General features: G+C 37.6%; 1 protein-coding gene across 1 annotated transcript in view; it reads left to right on the top strand.

The window, feature by feature from the left end:
* SCFD2 (sec1 family domain containing 2) overlaps positions 1 to 17028 on the top strand; it is a 195622-nt gene that overhangs the window by 45998 nt on the left and 132596 nt on the right. The window contains exon 4 of the mRNA XM_032110266.1: positions 7623 to 7798. Coding sequence (XP_031966157.1) covers positions 7623 to 7798 — 176 coding nt within the window. The remainder of the gene's footprint in view (positions 1 to 7622; positions 7799 to 17028) is intronic.

Here is a 17028-nt window from a genome sequence, read left to right as displayed (position 1 = left end):
GTGTTCTGGAGATAATTCAACCAAATTTGTATATTTCAAGTCCTCTTGCAATCACAGTGAATTACTGTTTTCCAGGGTTACTGGGTTTTAAGGGCTGGAGACTCCCTATTTGGGAGTTGGCCTAGTACTCTGTGTTTATTAACTTGGTGGAAGAGGTAAAAAGTAAGTAATAAAATCCAACCCCTGTGCATATTTACTCAAGATTAACAGGAGTATTTGGTAAACTCTGGTATGCCAGTATTAAATTACAAGTTTTATATTGATGACAACCCCTGGGATGCTTAATTCTGGAAGATGAGATTTTACCTGTTTGTTCAAACTGTTTTGTTCAAACAGTTCTCTTTTTTTAAAATTTGCTTTAATACTTGGGAGGGCAATCAGAGAGTATTGTAGACACTGGCTAGAGATGGTTGTTACTTTTTTTTGTGCGTATTGACTTCATCAAAAGACGAAAAACTGAATGGTAGAGTGCACAAAAAAGGAAGTAATCATTTGAAGAACATTTAAAAACAAAACTCTGAGGGACAGAAAAGAGAAAAATCAACCAATTCATGTTGGGACACCTAAACTGTATATTTGTCAAAGCCTTAAGGATGTATTTGAAAACATGCAACTGTAGATGGTGTAGAAGTCATAAATCATAACTAGGGTCATATTTAGGCATCTGGACTTAGGTGCTTAGAACTGGAAATCTTGATTATATTTGAGTGCTTTAGTTATATTTGTCCCACCTAATTGATTAGCTTTTGTTTTAAAGCATGTAAAAGAATGGCAAAAGAATAGTCAATGGAACTGATATTTAAGGATTGTTTCATTTTGTAATAAAAGATTAAGGCTTATTCGGAGAGAGAGCTAAAACAGCATATGGCACTTGTATGAATATAATTGGTCTCTATAGGAACACAGTTAAAACAAGGATTTAGTGATACCGTACACATCCAGTGATACAGAATAAACTGCTTTTGGGATAACTAACTCAATGCTACAGCTGATGAGACTGAAGCCAAGTTGGGTTAGATGTTCAAGCTCACTCAGCAAGTGCTGGTTGAGTAGTAAATAGAGTCCAGCTTTATTTGTTCTGGCTATATGCCTCTATTCCAGAATTTCCTAAACATCAGCGTAGTTGTCACCACTGTCTGTGGCTCCATGAAAGTCACTGCAATACACACCTTCAGATGTGACACGTGGCAGGCTCTGTCTCCCTTAAGGTGTTGAGATGTACTAGAAAGCCTAAGACAGGGAAGAGTGGCTGACCTTCAATACCTGTGTCCTGCAAATGTTGTTAAGGTGGCAGGAGGAATGGGAGTCAGTAAGGGCCAGTCACAGCTCTTCCTCGATGGCACAGTGCTGTGGGGGCAGGCAGCAGGAAGCTGCCACTGCTTTGTGGCAGTGTACTTTGGGGTGTACTTCAGGGACTTCTCAGACTCCCAAAAGGGGGTTATCCTGGGATTGCTCTGGTGAGGACTTGCTGTTTGTACTTATACCTGTTACCATGGGGTTATCTGGGTGTTGGTGTTTCTGCCACAAAAAAGGGAGAGGATTACAAGTGACCATCAGCCACAGAACAGATGGGTTCATGTTTGTGGGAGATGAGATGTTAGAAATAAGCCTGAGACATCTGCTTTCAGTCTGCTGTAAGGTTTAGAGCCCTTCAGGTCCAGAGCCTTATTCTGGAGAAGCCAGCCAAATGGCATCTCATACTGGCCTACTTTGCTTCTCTCCAAAGAACTAGAGATTAGCTGATGTTCTTCTTTTCTTTATTAACAATTTAAGGGCTGGATGACTTTTGAAGTAAGCTAAACAAAAGTTGAGATTAAATTATATTTCTGGCACTTGTTGTTAAAGATTGTTATTGAAGCTTCCCAAGAAGTACAAAAGAATTTTGAGTTAATAACAACATCTGGAAATTACACTAACAAGGAGACATAAGGGGCATCATCTGTCCTGCTAAATTGCTTTCACTTAGTTTGTCAAATATCCAGCTCCCTTAGCAGCACAGCTGCCCAGTTGGCTTTGTGGAATACAAGAGCTTTCTACATTCCTCGCAAGTATCTGGCATTGCTACTGGGAGAGATAGGTCTATGTTGATTAGACTGTGGACAAGGAAAACAATTTATCTGGATTTCTTCAGCCCTCTACTGACTTGAAAAATCTTGTCTGTGAACATAAGCATGCCAAAATTGTTTCTTATTCTTGGTTCTTTCAAGTGAAAAATGGACCTCAGCAAAAGCACTCCAGCCAGTGAAGCTCTGTGTTCTTGCATAAAACTGAACAAAGTTTAAAGCTGTGTGTATTTGGCGGTTCCTGCAGTCTTGGAAGAGGAACCACTGATTTACTCAGTTGGTCACAAAATGTACTTTCCTCCTTCCTTGTTTCCTTGTCCCTATGGAGGTAATAAACTAAGTGCTACATGAAAAAAATAAGGCCTGGATGTTTGGAACAATGCATTGATAATTCTGACCTTTGCTCTTTAGACACCTTGTTCATCCATAAATTTTTATTGGATGCATAAGCGCTTTTGGATTCTGAATTCTTAAAAATTCCTTCTACCAGTAAATCTATCTTGAAAAATAATTATATTCTTGAAGCAATGCCTGCATTGCACTACATAGACTGCAGCATTAATTTCAAATGGAAAAAAAAAGTCATACTGCTGAATTGTGTCTTGATGTCTACAAATATGGTTTGTCCAGTTGACTTTTTGTTTAACTGTTAAGGTGAAAGTTTTTCTGTTCCACTCAGTCTACTCTAACTACTCAAACCCAGACATTTAATATCAGTTGCTGGTAATTTCTGCCACAGTATGTCTGTCTTGAGTGATCTGCTTTGCTAGTAACAGAAATACTTCTTTCATTCTGACTAATTGTGCATGTCATCATTTGTACATGTATTATGAACTGTGTCTATTTGATACGGTAAAACATTGAAAATGTTGATATTCAGTGCTGCTATTTTCATATTTAGCAACAAATTCTTTATTTCAATTAATTATTAAAAAACCAAAACCAAACAGCAGCTTCTGTAATTGAAAAGTAGGCAAAGTCGATCTGCAGTTCTTTTGGGATCTGCTCTAAATTCTTGAAAGTTGGAGGTGGAATTCACCAATATGTTTACAAATTAATTCTCATAGGAATGAAGGATTGAAGGGGGCCATTTGTATTGAATTAAGTCTTGTGAACATTTATGCAACTGCTCATTAGACACTTACCAAACCTCACCTTTGAACAAGTTACATTTGTTTGCCTCCACTCTTGCCTCCACTACTGGAAGATTGGTTGATACAGTGATGTTTCTTAATGTCTTGTGTAAATATATTCATGTGTTATTTATCCCCATTGGTTGTAGTACCAGTATTGAACCTTCATGTAAATATTTTTTAGCCATTCATAGAGACCTCTTTTTTTTTTTCCATCTGGGGCAGGGAGTCCATATAAGCCAGACATTTCTGTTTTGCTTTCCTAACTTTAGTTCTCCATCATCCTAATTGTTATAGTAACCTCTCTGTGCATGCACCACAGTTCTGAGTTAAACTTCCAGGAATGGGAGTGATTTGAGCTGCACAGAGTGCTCCAGGAGGGAGAGCACTGTATTGAGGCATTTCTATGGCCCTGTTTTTACTGCAACTGTATAACTTGAAAGGAATTGTACCTGCTTTTTTACAATGAAGAAGCCTAGACATTATTTCCTTCTCCTGTCATTTCCAGGTTTTAACTCCACATTTACAGCTCTTACCCTAGCCTCAAAAGGCATCCTTTGTATACTGTTAAATTTCACCCCACTTACAGTTGTCCAGTACTCAAAGCAATCCAGCTGTGCAGCTGCTCTTTCTCCATATTAATGATGTTCCACAAGCTTCAGAGAACCCTGTTTTGGCACCATTTATTACCAATATTTGTACTATAAATATGTTCATGCACACAGAAAACCACTCTTGTTTTACCTTTTCTTTTTATACCCTAGTACTTCTCTATTGCATATTACCTGCCATCTGCTTTTGGATGTTTCTTAGGTATCTTACAATTCTTGTAATCCTAGTGTTTTCCTACTCAAATATGGTTATGGCACAGTTAAATCCATGTGCATTGTAATTAATTTGTTAATTGGTTACATATCAATTTAACATTATATTCTTTGATAAATGTGCTTTGCATTTTATCCCATTTTTACGTGTGATGTAAGGTATTTTCTCTTGGACATTTGTCCTGAAGCTTTTCATACTCTTGATGTCAGCTAAATAAGGTAGCTAATGTCACCATTTCTTTGACACAAATGTTGGTTTTCTCTTTTCCTAAGCTAGCCTAGTCCCTGTTATGTCTTACTTTTTATCTTCCATTTATCAGAGTTCTAAAACACAGGGCCGCTTCATCACACTGTGTTCAGTGTCTCTTGGATGGGCCAGGTCCTTCAGTAGCGAGATTGGTCCCTAGTCTGTCATGTTTCTATTACTTCTGTAATATCCAGTCTCATTTCCTACGCTATTATTTCATTCTGTTTCCTAGGATTATTTCTTTAGTGCACAAATATGTTAATTGTGCCAAACTAGCCATTCATTGTTTTTTAGCTGAATTAGTTCCCACACATCACCAGTCTGGGTTTTTTTCCCTGCTCCCCATCCTCCTATATTCTGTTAACATTTGGGTTTCATTGTGATACTTCCTGGTGACTACCTACTGATTTTATCCTCTCTGTTATACTTGTGAAGAGGCATGAAGCTTCAAAGGGTTGGGGTGATCTGTGTTTTTGTTGTTGTTGAGGTTTGTAGTTATTGTGTGTGTGTGTGGTGTTGGGTTTTGTTTTGTTTTAATAGTCCTTTCAGTAGATGTTGTTTTTATCAAGTCCTGTATTGGCATTTAATGTAGTTGACAGAGTTTGGGACAAATGTATCTGTTTCACACACTCTGCTTGATAACTACTAATGGCAAAGGTTATTTCTTAGACAATATGGAATTCCTGGCATTTGTGGAAAAAGATTATCAGTGTTTTTAAATCCCTTAATGATGGTTGAGGTCATGCTTTTCCTTCCCACATCCAGGAATTTAAATATTACCAAATGCTTTGTCAGCAAATCATGTATTTCTCACAAGTTAGGCTTTGATGCCCACACAGACTTCTGACTATGCATGGATCTAGAGTCTGGAGCAGAGTATGACTGTGATGGAGCAGGAAAAAGAGAAGAGAGCAGGATAAGATGCTTACACTAAAGTCTTTTTGCCAGTAGTTGCCATGATCTGCCTGTGAACCTCGAAATCTGCTTTAAGAGAACAAAATGATACTTGAGACCTGATGTGGTAGAAATCGATCTCCTCTTGATTTCTTAGGACCTGTCTGCCACACTGGAATGAAATGGCTTGAAACAACAGAGGGACTTCAAAAATCCAAAGGGCTGGTAGGGTTGAAATTAGATTAACGTTAGTCTGTTGTGCCGAAATCTCCCTCTGTGAGCAAGCAGCAGGGAAGATTATGAGGATTTAGGCCTTGGGAAAAGTCATTTAATTGCTGATTACCACCAATTACTTTCCCAAATTCCTCTCCTCAGCTACTGGAATAGTAGAATACTGGAACTGTATTTATCAGCCAGCTGTCCAGGGAGATCGCTATGTAGAAGTTGGCTGGAACTCTCAAACCCTGGATCTGAGTGGTTCTATGGGTATTATAAATATCACAGATGAGATGCTGCACTCCTTAATGCCAGTACAAGTTTTGTTAATGACTTGCTAAGGTCAGGATTTTCCTTATACTTACATATGTATTGGAGTTTCTTTTGGTGGTATTCTGAGGGTGGGAAAGGATTCAATTGTTTATCTAAAATGGTGCTGAATGGATCTCAAGCTGATCCAGTGCTGCATCTGGATTCACTTTCACAAGGAACAATGTGGAACAAAACTCTTGAATTTTTTTTTTAATTGAAATCAGAAGTTTTGAAAGCCCTCTTATTTTTCTGATTCAGATGAGGGAAGGGCTGGCAACTGCATGTTTTCTCAATTGAAGCAAGTTATCAGATTTTGAATATGCTACAATATATCAGGACTGCTGTGGGTAATAATGCAGTCATTATCAAAGGTATGCTGCAAGGCATCATGGACTGACATTTTCAAATCACCGTGTAAATCTGCCTGACACAGCTTTAAAAGAAATAAAACAAGGCTGAAAGCTCCAGTGTTTAGTCTAAAAACACACATGGCCATGGTTGCTGTTTTAGCCTATGTGGGCTAACCATGGAAGCCTTTTGTCAGCCCTCCGGCCTACTGAGTGGTGTCAGCTTGATTTGTGTGTTAATTTGCTGACTTTTCGGTTTGATGCTTTCCATTAAAATTCACATAAAGAGCCTGGGTTTTTGCTTTATTTAGCAGCTTTCCCAAATCTAAATGCTCTTCCAAAGACCGCCCTTGATATCACTGAAACTAAGAGGAAGAACTTTCAACATTTATTCACTGTTGGAATCATTTATTCACCATTTATATGATACTGAAAGGATGAAGGCAGATGGGGAGCCTTGTTAAGTGATGATATAACCAAACAGAGAGAAGAAATACAGTGGCAGTTTTACAAGGTTTTTCCTTTTTGGAAAAATTCTGACTAAAATGATCAGCTATGATCCACTTAGCATCAGGACCACCCTCAAGTCTTCCTGGCACCAAAGACTGTCTTACTTAAGTTAAAGGATCCTCCTCACTCTATCTCATATATCCCTGCTTTTTTGGTCTGGTTTGCTTGAGGAAGATGACTTGTTACTGGCAGAGGTTTCCAGAAACCGGCCCTGGACTGTGTCTCAATCCAGACTTGCAACTAGGATGGTGTTTTGACACCTTTTTTTGCCTGCCTGTTGATGGCATGTGTGGCATTTTTGCCTATGATGATTTTCTTGGGATAGATGAGCTGCCTTCCTTCCTGAAAAAGATCCCTTCTAAAATATAAATTGGTTGAGCAGTTCAGCTGGCATTTTAACGTTGGATGGAACAACAGCTAATCCTGTAGTGTTCATCTGGCCCAAATGGTGCCCCTCATGCTCTTCTAATAAGGAGACGTCTACAGAACCATGTGTGGGTGCTGGGGTGTTTATTTTCAAATAGCCAGTGAAATCATGCTGTGGTTACTACATGTCAGAAACTGAAGAGTCACACCTTGGAAGTGTCCCTTCCAAGAACAGCTCCAGAAATCAGTTCCTTGCATCACTAACATTCTATCTATTTTTTGAGTCAAGGCTAATCAAAAATGCACCCTCAGGAAGTAGTGAGAAGGTTTGAGTTTGCCATAAGGTAAAAGGCTCATGAAGTCCCATTGGACTTCTGGTAAAAACAGAAAGATTGTTTAGAAGAAGTCATCAAATATTATTTCCCTAGCTTAAATGAATGTCCCTCTTTGTCTGAAAACAAAAAATTGTATTACCTGTTATGTCACCATCTGTTGTGCATTGTTAAAAACCTGCTCTATTACATACCTCAAGGCACAATTCCTGGATGATGTAAGTCTTTGTCCTGACCTGTTGCTGCAGCCTAAGCTCTCAGTGATTGCAGCGAAGCTAAGATCAGGCCTAAAGTTCTCTATAACCTTTACACTGTAATTTAAAAAATTGTTTTGCATTGGTCACCACTGAATGCTGTGTCCTGTTTCCCTTTCTACAGGCAGAGTCACCCCAGAACAGCTCAGCTCATACATTCAGCTTTTCAGAAACAATCTCAAAGCTTTGGAGAACCACTGTGGTCTTCTACAGCTTGTGCTGGCCATGGTCCAGACTTTGAAACACCCTCTGACTTCCAAATGGGACAATTTCCTTGCCTTCGAGAGATTACTTCTGCAGGTACACATTATGCTTAATGTTTTGATTTTCCATTGCATTCTGTAGCTTGTATTTGTTTATGAAGAAGTGCACTGGGATGTCTTGCTAAAGAGCTGTTGCTTATTACCAAACAGGTAAAAGGAATGGGAACCTACATATTTATTCTTTTATAGCTGTGTCTAAGAAATTTTATAAACAAAAGAGTAGGCATTAAAGGTGAAGCGTATAAGTAATCTGAATTGGGTGACAGTTTTGCATTTATATGAAGTTTCAAGAAGATGTAACTTTTAGCATTGGCTAGGATTGTTGCTATTATTATTATTATTATTATTATTATGTAATTCTTGAAGTGCTGAATCAAATGCAGAGAGGAGTTTGTCACTATGTAAGTGTAAAACTTACGTAATTTGCTGACTAGATGAAAGCATAGTTGCAAATTCCATGCACCAAGAGAGTGAGGTTTCTCTTGTTCACGAGTGTCATCTACCCTCAGTTTTTCCCACCACCACATTTTTTACGGCATCCTGTTTGTGACCACAGTATTATTTACATACCATTTTGTATCACATTTGGATTTCTCTCAGGAAATTAAGAGTTAGTGATATATTGAACTCTATCCTACTAACCTTTGGAGGGGTACCAAACAAAGGAGGAGTTTTTTCTAAAAAACTAGAGAGCTAATTTCTGCTTAAGTTCACAGAAAGCTCAAAACTTTTCTTCCTGTAGTGTCTCTTCTGCCATTTTATTGTTTTAACCATCTTCTGAAACTGTAGCAAGAGGCATGTCTTCATGAGCAAACTCCTAATGAAGTTAGAGTCAGCCTTAAATGAGTGAAAACCAGATACTTCAGTAAAAATCAGTTGTCTCTGTCTAGGTGTCCAAAACAACCAACCAATTTGACTCTCCCTATGATCTCTGGCAGCAGGGTACAATCCCTGGTCCTTCAAGAAGAATATGCCCATACTTCATAGCTTTATAGTCAATGAATTTCTGCAAGATTTGAAGAGCAAAAAAATGCAAAACTTAGATAGCAAGCTCTTGTCTAAATTAATTTTCAAAACTATTCTCTCTTGGTAAGACTGAAATATTTTTGAACACCGTAGGCAACTTTCTTTCTCTATTTAAAAAACCAAAATACATCTCAGGTAAAAGAATTAATTCCAGCCATTCTTTAGTTTTTCTGGACTGTAGAAGATGGGACTGACAGCCCATAGTCCCCTTCTCTCTCCCCCAGTGAGTCATGTCACATAGCTCTTCTCAGAGGCTGGTTAAGTTCCATCTTAAAACCAGTTCAGCTTTAGAATCAAAATAAAGCTGCAAGCTCAGCGGTGTTTTCACAACAACAGCTGCCTATATAAAAGCCATGCAGTAAATCAGCAGGGAGTGGGAAAACAGAGGTAAGGAACAACCAAACTATATATTTCATAAAAAAGAAATGTTTAACAAGCAGTCTCATAATTGTAGGTGGCTTTGGATTATACCATCTGCCTTCCACCCATCATATTAAGGTAAACTGTGTTAGCCAAAGCAAACTTTCTAGGCTAACATTTGTAAGTGTTCCTTAAGCACATACTTATTTTCAGTAGTTCAAACAACAGTTATTTTGAATTACATAGATTCTATTTTGAAGACAAAATCTGACATGCAGTATCTGCTTCTGAGCACATGGCCTGTCTTTGAGCTGTTGACAGGGGTTTGTAGGCAGAGCAAAGTGTTGAGACCCCGAAGACATTAGAGATATTTTTATTTTAAAAAAATCAACCAGGACATTGCATTGTGAATGGTTGGTACATAGCACTAAATTAGTGCATAGTGGTACACTGCACTAAATTAGATGCTGTGATAGTTTATTTCAGCAGTACTACTGAGAAATTCTTTAGCATATTTGTTACGTTTCATATAGTTAAAATAATAACTCTTTAAGAATCCTCAGTAAAAAGTACTTGTTTCAACATGAAAGTAATATTGTTTCTACTGTATAATGGAACAACATGGAAGACAACTGTTTGTAAAAGATCTACTGGGACTAATATTATTAGACTCCGACAATGCGGGAATTCTGGATTTTTTGCTGATGGATGCATGTCAGACTCTAGCTGATGCTAAAGGAGATAACGCAGTAAAAACAGCTTATGTTAGAATCTCAGATTTCCCAAAAAAATAAATCTGCACAGTGTTGGAATTTCTGTCATTACTGGATCTCTCTGATGGCTCTCATGATTCTCTGCTTAGTCTACTTCATGCTTTTCAGAAAAAAACACATTGTTGATAAGAAACCTTTACTCTAACCGAATTACACTGAATAACCTTTTCTGTTTTTCTCTCTACTCCTTGATTTACCCTTTTTGGTTGCAAGCACTCAGTTCTAAAAATGGCCTGTTAGATGTCAAAATAGCCCACTTCTACTATTTTGTCATAACTAAAATCCCTACATTTTTCAGACCTATGTTGGCTCAATGAATTTTTTACATCTGCAGCAAGGAAGTTCGGTTTTGACTGAAGGTCTGCTAAAAGTGCAGCTTGCATACTTAACACAGTGTTGTTCTCTCCTTAACTGGGATGGATGAATAGTTTGAGAGTGAAATTAGATGTCAATGGAATCATGGCATTGACTCAAAGGAAAGAGGGTCACGATCTAAGAGTAATGCATCAAAATGATTCACCTTGCCCATCACAAGTTTTCTCTGTGTCCTGCTGCTCTACCTCTGCACATGATAGAGCTTTCACTATTGAGGAGTTTTAAATGCTGTGTGAATTGAAACAGTTTGTCCTCTTTACCAAGGAGATATCCTACCCCACTGTATTTTTCATCTCTTGAGATCCTCTTTCTATTTTTTCTAATTCTGACCATCCATAAAGCTGGTAGATGGGAAAGGGAGCACAGACTAAATGCTGCATCACACAGCCTGTAACTCCCCAGTATTCCTCAAGTGACTGCCTTGTTTTCCTGCAAGTGAAGATTTAATATTTAGGGAGTAACAAAGTAAGAAAGAGTGTTGCCACTCCATACTTTTTAGCTATATTCCTGTTCTTCTAAAATTTGTGTCTTTAATGCAGGTTTATTAAGCAGTATGGGCCCATGCAATACAAAAGCACAAGAGGAGCTCTCTCCAGAGTAAACATAATGTGACACTGTGAGAGAAAAAATACTTTTGCTGTTTCTAACATATACTACTCATATACTTACTGAGCAGGGATTTCTGCCTCCAAATTCAGCTTAAAAGTACCCAGCAGATAGTGTGAATGGGACCATAATGTGCCCCAAGGGAAAGTGCTGTTCCTCCTTGAATGGCACACTCTAGAATTGCTGAGGTTGGGTGCTACCTCTTAGAATTGGCTGAATACTTCTGGCATAACTTATTCTCAAGATTTAAGAGTAAAGCACTTGTCATACTGAGTAGAACTCTATTTTATTAATAACCCCACCATTTAAATTCCAAGATTAGGGTTTTTTTCAGAGAGCTCTTCCCAAAAGAGGATGCTGTGTTTCTTCTTTAGGATGAGGACATTCTCCTCTTTTTTAAGATGTCTGGGGTAAACTTCCTTCTAAAACTGCTAATATACCAGCATTGTTGTCTTAGAATAGCTGGATTGCCAAAAATAAGGATATCTGGAAGATTATTAAATTCGTTGTTATTATAATGTTGTAGAGGGAAATCTTGCTTCTTGAGATTTTTTTGTGCCACAAAGTTTTTGCACCTGCTGCCCAGCATTTCACAATTTCCCAGTAAATTAGAGAGCTTCAGCACTGACCTAAAAACCATGATGCCACCATTGGATCTCAGAACTGTTAAAGTTTTGTTTTGTGATTCTGATTAATGTCACATAATCTCAACAGTAATTTGAATTAAATTCATAATAAATAATACTGTAAAAACCCACAAACCCAAAAAATTCACAAAATCAATCCATAACCAAAAATCATTAACATATTCACAGTTTCATCCTATAACTCAGGATATAATTACCTTTATGATGCCTATCAGACTAAAAATCCTTTCAGCTACCATAAAAAAGAGAGCACTCCAATATTTTAGCAAAAGTAACTGGAATTTTTAGTCACTCCTGGTAGTAATGTAAGTAGGTCAAATACTCTGGTGGTGGAAGCTGTGTACATACACTTAGATGGAGAGCTCTTGACAGTATAGTATTTTCATGTTTAAAATTCCAAGTACAAATTAGTACTAATTTGGTGCTGTAAAATTTGTCAGAATACAGTTTTTATTTTTGTCCTTGGTGTCTTGAGAAACAGAAAGTACAAACATGTTTTTAGGGAAACAGAGACTCAATGCCAGATGTCATTCCGATGTTTTTATTTTTCTTTTGGCAGAGAGTGGTTATGAGTTTAATCAATGACATCATTCTTTCTCTTATGAATATTTAAACTCACAAAAAAAAAAAAAAAGGAAAAAGAAGTGAAAAATTTGCAATACTGCTGAGTATTTTATATTGTAGTTAGTGTTTCAGTAGCAAGATCTAATAGCTAGGGTGTTAGTAACCATGCCATCCCGTGCTGTGATTCTCTACCATTTTTACAAATGCAGGGTACACAATTCATTACTTAATCAGGAGTGACATTATTATTTATTTGCACGTAGTAGGCTGGGCGTTCCTCACATATGCATGCCTGCACAGAATCCTTTGCCAATAAATTTGGAAACTCTTAAAACAGCTTACAAATTTTCCCTGCCTAGAACTCAATGTAGTTTTCAGACCTCTCAACTTTTCTACAGGATACAGTAGTTACTAGGTGACATTTATTGACTCTAAACTGGTATCAGCCAAGAGCTTAAGCATGGGCTTTGGTCTGCTGAAGCACGCAGTTTGATAGAAGGAAGAGAGAAAATAGAAAAGCTTTTGGAGTACTTCCTCTTGCTCTGCAAGAATAATTCGTAGGTCAGCTGTTGAGAGACCTTTATTTCTACATAGAATAGATTAAGATCACTGACATTCTGTGTTGTTATTATTTATATTGCTTATTCTATGTGTAATTTATAATTACATAGCTCAGCTTAGTGCAATAAATTTTCTTCTTGGTGGCCCACAATGTTGATCAATTAATCTTTTTAGAAGAGATATTGCAACAGTATTTGGAAAGAAGACCCATAGTGTTAGCTGCCCATAATTAGAGATTTTACATTTAAAAAAATAAATCTTGAAATTAGCTCAGTCACTTTTCAACATAAAGCTACATATGGAATGAATTGTCTTGGTGGGAGTCTTGCATGATACCATGGTGATTGCAAAGGTCATCCTCTGGAATCTGGTATCTTTTGGATGAGATTGCAGTTTGGACACTGATACACATTCTGTCTTACACAACTAAACAATGAAATGTAATTTGTTGATGAAGTGAAAATAGTCATATATCAATTACTTAAGCTTCCAAATTATTCACTGTTAGTTCTTATTTAGCCATCTGTTTGTTAGACTTGCTGCATTTACACTGGAGTCGTTTCCAGACCATCTAAACCCATTTGGATTCTTCCCTTATACATGCGATATTTTTAACTTCTTAAGTATTTATTCTACATAAAATTTATGCTAAACTTCATAGCCTTTCATAAAAACTGGTATATACCAGTCCTGAAGTAGTGTTGCTTCTTGACACCTGTCTCACATGGTCTCAGTTCATTCATTTCTTTTGCTTGTTCAATGCCTCCTATGCTCATGATGCCTTGTTTTAACAGGAATTCAGGTGTGTTTATGTGGTTTTTATACCTTTCTATAAAGCAGAGCCCTAAACTGCTGGAGGCATCTTAGTACTACAGCAATACAAGTAAAACAGTGAACTAAGTTTGAGGAAGTGATGAGCTCTTTTGAGTGTGTTTGGTTTTGTACACCATCTGTGACACACCATAGAGAAGGAGCTTGTTGGTTACAATTCCTTTCCCATGGTTATGGACCATTTCCCAGGTTTGACATGCCAGGATTAAGGTATTCCAAGTAGTTTTGCTCAGAAAGAAAGATGTGTATGCGTGTATATATACATGTATAAATTATTTTATTCTATTTGTATATATAGAATTTTTCTAGTCAAAACAATTTCCTGTAAAGTAGAATGCTTTTGTCAGACTACTTCAAAAGTACAAAATAAAATACAGGTAGGGATTGTTTTAACATTAAATAAATGCTTTGAGAGTGAACAAAAGCTGACTTTATTAAAATTTTTTAATCTGTTGAAAGAAGGCTATTTCAAATTTTTCTAACTCTGGCTGACAAGGGGCTAAAATATTTTAAGTGTAGTTACCATATGACTTGTGAATTAAAAATATCTTTTGGTATTGTCAAAGAAACGTGTTTGCATTTGGTCTGAAAATTGCCAAGCATTGCCATTATGGCTCTCGTTTAAAACATAAAGATCTCCCTCCTTCACCCTATGAAAGGGCTAATATTTTGTGTCCAGGCATAGGTCACCTAGAGCCTCTAAAATGAGCACTAAATGAAGAAATGGCTTTCTTAAGTGAACAAATGTCAACATATGTAAAACTTTTAAAGCTTTCTGGGAAGAGGCTAAACATACTAAGTCAATTGGAACTGTTAAATTATTGTTCTATGTACAAAACCAAAATACTTCTTGTAAAATGAAAGAATCCCAGTGTATAAATGACTGTAATAGGAGCTTTTCAGGGGGGAAAAGCAGGAAACCACTGTCACCCCCTCTACACACGTGCACATTGTTTTGTCAGAAGTTTAAACAATCAATACCTTTTTCTTGCTATTTTCTTAGATACATGCTGTGATTACATGGCAGTTGATATCTGGTTAACCCATGCTGCAGAACGGCAGCACGATTCTCAGCTTCATATGGACTCTCACCACCAGTGAAACCCAGAGGCCTTCACCAGTCCCGGGAATCCCTGTGCAGAGCTATGGCTCTGCCTGCCACTTGCCATTCTTTCTCCTTTGTGACTTTTCTCCTTAACATGTAACATTAATATTGAGTTAATATTAACTGGGCCAAAAGGCAGGTGCCCACAATCCCTGCCAGTAGATGTAGAGGAGTTGTGAAGAGGCACAATATTAGCAACATTGAACAAGTCATCGTTTACTCTTACACTGATAATTGTGCTCCAAGAGGCAAAGCTTCTGTCATATGTATTCCCAGTAAGTGCTTGCTTTGCTCTACATGGTGCTCCAATTACAAGGGTTGCGTATTACCTGATTTCCTTTAGATGCAGGATCTGGTTTCTGGTGTCCTCTTCTTAAGGAGATTGGTACCACCCTCACAAAAAAATGTGTCTTACTTCTTTCTGGTTTTACTTGCACAGGACAGGCTGAGTCATGCATGAAATGTGTTTTAAAAAGCACTTTTCCTAAAACATGGCAATTGTCGCCAACAGACTGGACAAATGTCATGGCTTATTAACCCACAGAAAAATGACATGTATTATTTTGGATTCAACAAAGTGGAGGAGTCAAGCACTCTTGGCAGCAGCATCTTTTATATTGGAAGGCAGGGACTTGTAGGCAGTGCCTTTTTAGATGTGGCTTCTGTAGTCACAGGTAAGCAGTGCAAGAGTGCAGATTCCTTTAGTTCATCTTTTTGCCTCTTAACTACAGAAATCCCATTAGCAATGCCCATTCATCAGCCTCCTGATGGACAAGTTAATTGTCAAGGTTTTGCTGAGCACTGAATCAAGTGTGCTTTTGTGGTGTTAAGTCTCTGCTAATAAGATCATTAATTTGATGTTAATTGTGTGTTACTGGCAGGCAAAGTCATATGTGAATGGAGATGGGGAAGCAGACAGCTCCATTTGTATTCTAGCATTTTATTTTGTATCCACTTCGTTCATTATGCTACTCATGGTTCTTTGATAAAAATACTCATTTGGTGTAATTTTTTTAATACTTTCAGTCAAAATAGTTCACTCAGCTTGTCATAGGCTAGGTTAGAAAGGCAGGGGGTTTATTTTAAGATGATATGTAGGATTTCTTAGCTAATAATTCTAATTGGATTTTGCCCCTTTTTTAGAGCCAGACTATTTACCTTTGGATTTTTTCTGCTGTCACTAACTATACTGTAGTCTTTAAGGAAATGAGCATTGCCTTATTTTCTCAGCCCATGTGTCCTCCCTCCCAACAGATACTGTTGTAATAATAATGAAGCCAACACCACAAAGCATAGTGTATATTGAGAGCTTTATTCATAGGAACTGCTTATCATTGTGTTTCTTAGTTCAAAGGCAGTAATCATCTATCAAATCTCTTATCTGCAAACCAGTTTGATAGTGCCAGCACTGTATATCTGTGTTTGAGTGTGATTATACTAGTCTGTCAGTTTGGTTTTCCTTCCTTTGGAGGATACGTTTGATTGTTTGCTACAGACTGGCAAAGAGAAAGCAGAGAAACAACACAGTTGAAAACTAGTGAAAACTTTACTGTGGGCAATATCCAAAATTAACAGTGGGGCTGCCACATTGCATTTCCTCCATCTCCCCACCTTCATGAGTTATATTAACTTTCAACTGGCCCCCACGCTTCCTTGGATCAGATATTTCTGAGCACATGGTGCATGCACAGACATAGAGGTGCATATTACTTTCAGTAGAAAATAAACTATATTCTTAAATTTGATTTTGCTTATTTGATGGAAAACAAGGTGGTGTTAATTTTCTGAGCTTTCAGGCAAGCTGAGATTGGGGTGGTCTAGGACTTAACTTCTTTTCCTGACTTAAGATTTTGTCTTTTCGTGGTGAAATGGAGCTGGCAGTGTGTTGGAGAACTCAAAAAACTGTTGTTTTCAATGAAAACCCCATCCCCAAAGGAAGCTATACAAAAAGACACTACTACACAACAAGCTGATTGTGGCTCAGGCGAGCTATGGAGCCATGGTAGATTTTTGTTCATTATAAATTGTTGCATCATTGTAAGGAAGGCAGGCTCAGCTCTCCTTGTCTAGGTTAGAAAAGCAAGTCATGTTTGAAAGCAACATGCTGATTTGGCCAGCAAAATATTAGTGGAATTTTACCTCTGCAGTAGGTCATGAAGAATAGATTTTAAAATCAAATCTGGCTTGCCAGAGTTCTGCCTGTATAGTACTTATTGCCAGGCATCCTTTTGGAGTTGACCAGTTAGCTCTACTTAAAACAGAGTTGTTGTTCTAACTCTTCCCTCTTAGAGAGGCGTAGAACATTAGAATTTAATCAGAGGTTACTACTACATCTGCTGTCCCACAGGTACGTATAACAGACAAATGACTCAACCTACTAGGTGTTTCCCACACGTTCCTGAGTTTTCTTGGGAAATGA

Source organism: Corvus moneduloides, chromosome 5 (genome assembly GCF_009650955.1).
Source record: "Corvus moneduloides isolate bCorMon1 chromosome 5, bCorMon1.pri, whole genome shotgun sequence".
Taxonomy (NCBI): domain Eukaryota; kingdom Metazoa; phylum Chordata; class Aves; order Passeriformes; family Corvidae; genus Corvus; species Corvus moneduloides.
Note: the sequence above shows the minus strand (reverse complement) of the source record. Positions and strands in the feature narration are given on the sequence as shown.